This window comes from Triticum aestivum, chromosome 7D, assembly GCF_018294505.1.
Source record: "Triticum aestivum cultivar Chinese Spring chromosome 7D, IWGSC CS RefSeq v2.1, whole genome shotgun sequence".
Taxonomy (NCBI): domain Eukaryota; kingdom Viridiplantae; phylum Streptophyta; class Magnoliopsida; order Poales; family Poaceae; genus Triticum; species Triticum aestivum.
The window spans coordinates 265,808,719-265,816,340 of record NC_057814.1 but is presented as its reverse complement, the minus strand read 5'-3'; the positions used below and the strand labels follow the sequence as shown (position 1 = coordinate 265,816,340).

The following is a 7,622-nucleotide window of genomic DNA, read 5'->3' as shown; positions in this document are numbered from 1 at the left end:
CCGCCTCTCTCTTTTCTCTTCGCTGGACTCGTTCCGCACCTAGGCTGCTACGCCAAGCTACTTCGCGCGCCACGTGGGATGTCTGACGCATATGACTGATCCAGGCTGCCTGGAAAATGGAAAATCCCTGGTCGCAGACGGTGAGCTGGCAAGCCAGGTGCACCGAGCACGTCCTCGCTCCAGTTAGCTAGCTAATCCATTTTGGGGCTAGCCACGAGTCTTCGGCTAATTAATCCACGCGCTGCGTGCGTACGAGTAGTGCTAGTAGTCCTATATAAGATCTGCCCCCTCCTGCATCATGAACAAAATCTTCGATCCCACCAACATAAGCCTTCCCTCATTCATTCATTCATTCAGCTGTAGAACTCTGATCATCGACCAGCAGCGGGATTCTCCTCGTCTGATTTGTTCATCCGACACCCGCTCGATCCGCAGCAGCAGGTGATCCGGCTACCATGGAGGCAGCGGTGGCTCGCGCCGACACAGCAGCATTCTTCTCGGGCCAGGAGGACGCGGCCGAGGGGAGCATGTCCAGCCTGCCGGCTCGGGTCGCCGGCTCGATCGTCCGCGGCGTCATCACCTTCATCTTCGCAACAGGTCGGTGGCATACATGCATGTTTCTTCTTGTTTTCATTTCACCGTGGACATGTCGGGGTGTTCGGCATCTCCGTCGTGCGACTGTTCCTGATCGACTTGGTGTTGTTGCAGTGGGCACGATTCTGGGAGCCATCACGGGCGGGATGATCGGGCTGGCGACGGAGAGCGGCCTCGTCCGCGGCGCGGGCATCGGCGCCATCTCCGGCGCCGTGGTGGCCATGGAGGTTGTCGACAGGTCCATGGCCATGTGGCGCTCCGACGAGTGCGGCATCTGGAGCGTCCTATACGTGGTACGTGCCTGACTACACATACCATTACCTGCTCAACTAACTAGTGCAGCATCGATTCAGCAGTTCTAATTATCATCATTTTATTCACCTAATTATTTAGTACGTAGTAGTAGTAATCATCAATTCGTTGTTAATTCATTTCAGCTTGACGTGATCTGGAGCCTCCTGACGGGCCGCCTGGTGCGCGAGAAGGTGGACCCCGCAGTGCAGAACGCCGTCGACAGCCAGATGAACGCCGCGGGCGACGGGTTCAGCGACGGCCCGCCGACGCTCTCCGAGATGTTTGACATGGGCTCCGCCTCCTTCAAAGGCATGGCTGCAGACGCCATCGCCGAGCTCCCCGCGACGACCATCACAGAGCAGCAGGCCGCCGTGCAGGACGGCGGCTGCTCCGTGTGCCTCCAGGAGTTCGAGGCCGGCGAGGCGGCGCGGAGCCTGCCGGAGTGCCGCCACACGTTCCACATGTCGTGCATAGACGGGTGGCTGTGCCGGCATGCGTCGTGCCCGCTGTGCCGCCGCGCCGTCTAGGCTTGGCGTGCCCGGCTCGTTAGGATCGATGTGTGCATAGCCAGCGTATATACACACGTGTTACGCGCGCGTGTGGGTGTGGCGCTAGCACGTACGGCACGCGCACGCACATACGGGAAGTTCGTCAATTTGTTAGTTCGTTGGGTTGAGACTGACATGACATGACACTTATGCCGACAAGTTCTTTCGTGACTTGTTCGTTGCCTTCATTTCTGCGGAATTATGATTGTATTGCTATACCACACGCGCGGCTGATTGTGAATATCTGTATAGAAAATCATTAGCGTTCAGATTATTATCCTTTTTGTCACTTCTCATTGCTTCTTCCAAACTTGTACCCTCCTCTTATATTTTTTAACACAGTAAAAACACTCGTACATACACATATACACTTACTTCTATGAACACATACGCACATCCTGTCCCTACGAGCACCTCCGAGAGATTGAGCGGACACATCATTTTGAGATTGAGGAAGTCGCCACAGACGCCTTCGTAGTCTACCAGAACGTCTTGTCCCACTGAACGCACAACGCCGGAAGCCTAAAATAAATATAAGAAATGCGAGCACTAATGTCAAGTCTAGAACTAAAGGCATGAATTATGGAGGCGAAGAGAACGTGTAGGCATGGAAGGATTGAGGTTATTGCTCGCACGTGCTCGCTCTAATGATGGCTATGGTGGTGCTACCTCACATCGGTCATCCTTTGTCCCCATGTGTTCATCCTTTTTCTTCTTCTCCCCATGCTTTTCCTCTCCCTCCTTACTTTCTCTTTCTTTTTCTACCAAAGAACAGGCCTTCTGCTATAAGCTTCACCTGGCGCATGCAGGCAGCGGTCCTACTAGCACAGTGGCATCTGAACCTAGTTGGCTTATGGGGTAGTAGGTTTGGGGCTTTGCGTTGGCCATGCCCCAAGCTCCTTCCAATTTGTGGCCTCTGATTTTTGTGGATCACGCAACTTTATTCAAGGATTTAAGTTAGATGATCACATGGTGTTCTCCCACCAGACATGGCGGATAAAACATAATGACCATGAGAATTTTGCTAATCTATCAGCTTTAAAGTTGTGACTTCTACTTCATGCGTGTATTGGCACACCTCAAGATCATCAACATGTTGGGTAATCTCTCGAACAATAGCAATTGAGAGGCCTTCTAACTTAACTTAGATGTCTTTGATTACTTCCAAACTGTCTGACGCAATGAATAGCTTGTGCAACATCAAATCTTCAGCCAAAGCCAAAGCTTCTTAACATGCCAGGACTTCCAGAACCGTAGGACTCGTGATGTTCTTGAATGTTATCGACGACGAGCCCATGAACTTTCCTTGATCGTTGCGGCACATGACTCCCACAACTCTCTTGCCACCATTCCTAGACACCGCACCATCAACACTTAAACTTTGCAAAAGCCTCTGGAGGCGCTTTCCAAACAACATGTGATTGATTCAGAGCTCTGGGCTGAAATGATGGTGACTTGTTCTGTTGGCCGCTTAAATGTCTTAGATGAAGTTTTCAACAAAAAGGTGTCTTGAAAGAGGTGGCTTGAACTCCCTTTCATGAGTTGCTTTGCGCCAAGCATGCTAAATTTCCCATAATATGACTACCATATGAATAAATCATCTAGTGACAATGTCTCCATCATCATCAACAACAAATGTTTGGTGTGTGGTTGCCTCGCCTCAATTATGTGTATAAATACTACTTCCTCTTCCGAGAGTTCTCTCTCACACACCTAGCCGTCAAACACTCAAGGAGAGAATGTCTCTAAGAATTGGGGGGTCCACATACGAGTATTTTGGACTCTGCAGTATGACGGTGCTCCAAAAGATCAAAAGTGGAAAGATACGATCTTGCTAATCTCCACCAGAACACCCTAAGTTTTGCCGGGACATCAGTTTTCCAGAGGGTCCATTCTTTATCTTCAACTCTATTGGAAGACGGCCTCGATACTCTATTCCACAAGTTCTCCCTTCTAAGTTTGGTCCTAACTAACATGCAATAAGCAAATCATATTGTAAAGATCCCCTTCTTTTCATGGAAGAGTGAAGTAGAGAATCGTCGTAACAAGAAAATAAAATTTCTTCGATCTGATCATGGAGGTGAATATCTGAGTTACGAGTTTGGTATGCATTTAAGACAATGTGGAATTTTTTCACAACTCATGCCACCTGGAACACCGCAGCGTAAGGGTGTGTCGGAACGTCATAATCGTACTCTATTGATATGGTGTGTTCTATGATGTCTCTTACCGATTTGCCACTATCGTTTTGGGGTTATGGATTAGAGACATCCGCCTTCACTTTAAATAGCGCACCATCTAAATCCGTTGAGACGACACCGTATGAATTATGGTTTGGCAAGAAACCTAAGTTGTGGTTTCGTAAAGTTTGGGGATGTGACGCTTATGTCAAGAGGCTTCAGCCTGATAAGCTCGAACCCATAGCAGAGAAGTGCATCTTCATAGGATACCCTAAAGAGACCATTGGGTATACCTTGTATCACAGATCCGAGGGCAAGATCTTTGTTGCCAAGAATGGATCCTTTCTAGAGAAGGAGTTTCTCTGAAAAGAAGTGTGTGGGAGGAACATAGAGCTTGATGGGGTAATCGTATCTTCTCTCAATTGGAGAGTACCACATCATAGAAAGAAGTTCCCGTGATGCCTACACCAGCCGGAGAAGAAGCTAATGATGATGATTATGTAACTTTGAATCAAGCTACTACTAAACTTCGTAGGTTGACCAGGACACGTATCGCCCCTGAATGGTATGGTGATCCTGTCCTGGAAGTCATGTTGTTGGACAATGATGAACCTACGAACTATGAAGAAGTAATGGTGAGCCCGGATTCCTACAAATGGCTTGAGGCCATGAAATCTGAGATATGATCCATGTATGAAAACCAAGTATGGACTTTGATAGACTTACTTGATGACAAAAAGGCCATTGAGAACAAATGGATCTTTAAGAAGAAGATGGACGATGACCGTAATGTTACCGTCTATAAAGCTCGATTTGTCGCAAAGGGTTTTTGAGAAGTTCAAGGGGTTGAGTATGATGAGACTTTCTCACCCGTAGCGATGCTAAAGTCTGTCAGGATTATGTTAGCGATTGTTGCATTTTTTGATTATGAAATATGGCAGATGGATGTCAAAACAACGTTCCTTAATGGTTTGCTTAAGGAAGAGTTGTATATGATGTATCTGGAAGGTTTTGTCGATCCTAAGGATGGTAATAAGGTATGCAAGCTCCAGTGATCCATTTATGGACTGGTGCAAGCATCTTGGTGTTGGAATATTCGCTTTGATGAGGTGATCAAAGATTTTGGTTTTACCTAAGCTTATGGAGAAACTTGTATTTACAAGAAAGTGAGTGAGAGCTCTTTAGCATTTCTAATTTATTGATTGGAAATGATATATAATTCTTGGAAAGCATAAAGGGTTATTTGAACAAGAGTTTTTCAATGAAAGACCTAGGTGAGACTGCTTACATATTGGGCATCAAGATCTATAGAGATAGATCAAGACGCCTGATAGGACTTTTACATAGCACATACCTTGACAAGATCTTGAAAAAGTTCAAAATGGACCAGTCAAAGAAGGGGTGCCGGTTGCAAGGTGTTAAGTTGAGTAAGACTCAAAGCCCGACCACGGTAGAAGAAAGAGAAAGGATGAAAGTCGTCCCCTATGCCTCAGCCACAGTCTTTGTAATGTATGCCATGCTGTGTACCAGACCTGATGTATGCCTTGCCATAAGTCTGCCAGGTAGGTACCAGAGTGATACATGAGTGGATCACTGGACATTGATCAAAAATATCCTTAAGTACCTAAAGAGGACTAAGGAAATGTTTCTCGTTAATGGAGGTGACGAAGAGCTCGTCGTAAAGGGTTATCGATGCAAGCTTCGACACTAATCTGGATGACTCAAAGTCTCAAACCAAATACATATTTACTTTGAATGGTGGAGCAGCCAGTAGGAGTAGCTCTAAGCAAAGCATGGTTGCAACATCTACATGTGAGTTGGAATACATAGTTGCTTCGGAAGCGGCACGGGAAGGAGTCTGGATGAAGGAGTTCATATCCGATCTAGGAGTGGTACCTAGTGCATCGGATCCAATGACTATCTTATGTGACAACACCGGTGCCATTGACATTGCCAAGGAACCAAGGTTTCACAAGAAGACCAATCATATCAAACCCCGCTTCAACTTCGTTCGTAATTCTCTATTCTTAAATAGTTGCAACCCACTACCTATTTTTCCTCTTCACACAACTATGCCACATCATCAAGTCATGAATGTAGTGATAAGTTACAGTTTGTGCACTAATCTATTCATGCAACCATGCCACCTCACCACTACCTATTTTTCCTCTTCATGAAACTATGACACATCATCAAGTCATGCATGTAGTGGTAAATTACAATTTGTGCACTAATCTATTCAAGCAACCATGCCACCTCACCAACCATGCATGTATGTTAATTTGTTTCACTTATTTTTGTGCGGGCATAGACGGTCATGATGACCCACAAGTATAGGGGATCTATCGTAGTCCTTTCGATAAGTAAGAGTGTCGAACCCAACGAGGAGCAGAAGGAAATGACAATTGGTTTTCAGCAAGGTATTCTCTGCAAGCACTGAAATTATTGGTAACAGATAGTTGTGTGATAAGATAATTCGTAATGGGTAACAAGTAACGAAAGTAACTAAGGTGCAGCAAGGTGGCCCAATCCTTTTTGTAGCAAAGTACAAGCCTGGACAAACTCTTATATAAAGCAAAGCGCTCCCGAGGACACATGGGAATTACTGTCAAGCTAATTTTCATCATGCTCATATGATTCGCGTTCGTTACTTTGATAATTTGATATGTGGGTGGACCGGTGCTTGGGTGCTGTCCTTCCTTGGACAAGCCTCCCACTTATGATTAACCGCTCTCGCAAGCATCGGCAACTACGAAACAAGAATTAAGATAAATCTAACCATAGCATGAAACATATGGATCCAAATCAGCCCCTTACAAAGCAACGCATAAACTAGGGTTTAAGCTTCTGTCACTCTAGCAACCCGTCGTCTACTTATTACTTCCCAATGCCTTCCCATAGTCCCAAATCATGGTGAAGTGTCATGTAGTCGACATTCACATAACACCACTATAGGAGAGACAACATACATCTCATCAAAATATCGAACGAATACCAAATTCACATGATTACTTATAACAAGACTTCTCCCATGTCCTCAGGAACAAATATAACTACTCACAAAGCATATTCATGTTCATAATAAGAGGAGTATTAATTATCATTAAGGATCTGAACATATGATCTTCCATCGAATAAACCAACTAGCATCAACTACAAGGAGTAATCAACACTACTAGCAACCCACATGTACCAATCTGAGGTTTTGAGACAAAGATCAGATACAAGAGATGAACTAGGGTTTGAGAGGAGATGGTGCTGGTGAAGATGTTGATGGAGATTGACCCTCTCGATGAGAGGATCGTTGGTGATGACGATGGCTTCGATTTCCCCCTCCGGGAGGGAAGTTTCCCCGGCAGAACAGCTCCACCAGAGCCCTAGATTGGTTCTGCCCAAGTTCTGCCACGAGATAGCGGCGCTTTGTCCCGAAAGCTTCCTCTTGATTTTTTCCAGGTAAAAACCCTTCATATAGCAAAAGATGGGCACCGGGGGCCTGCCAGGTAGGCGGCAAGGCAGGGGCGCGCCCAGGGGGTAGGGCGCCCCCCCACCCTTGTGGATGGCTGGTGCCCCCCCTCTGGTGCTTTCTTCGCCCAATATTTTTCATATATTCCAAAATAATTCTCCGTGAAGTTCCAGGACTTTGGAGTTGTGCAGAATAGGTCTCTCAGATTTGCTCCTTTTCCAGTCCAGAATTCCAGCTGCCGGCATTCTCCCTCTTCATGTAAACCTTGTAAAATAAGGGAGAAAAGGCATAAGTATTGTACCATAATGTGTAATAACAACCCATAATGCAATAAATATCAATATAAAAGCATGATGCAAAATGGACGTATGACCTCCCCCAAGCTTAGACCTTGCTTGTCCTCAAGCGAAAGCCGAAATTGAAAAATATGTCCACGTGTTTAGAGATAGAGGTGTCGATAAAATAAAATACGGACATGAGGGCATCATGATCATCTTTAGAACAACAACATATACTATCATATAATTTCTTATGCTAAAGTAA

General features: G+C 45.8%; 1 protein-coding gene across 1 annotated transcript; it reads left to right on the top strand.

Annotated features, from left to right (window-relative positions):
- Positions 1–264: 264 nt before the first annotated feature.
- Positions 265–1,727, top strand: LOC123166257 (NEP1-interacting protein-like 1). The gene is made up of 3 exons (XM_044584027.1): positions 265–597; positions 709–887; positions 1,032–1,727. Exons 1-3 carry the CDS (start codon positions 456–458, stop codon positions 1,413–1,415), a joined length of 705 nt encoding a protein of 234 aa, XP_044439962.1. The 5' UTR covers positions 265–455; the 3' UTR covers positions 1,416–1,727.
- The last annotated feature ends 5,895 nt before the right edge of the window (positions 1,728–7,622 follow it).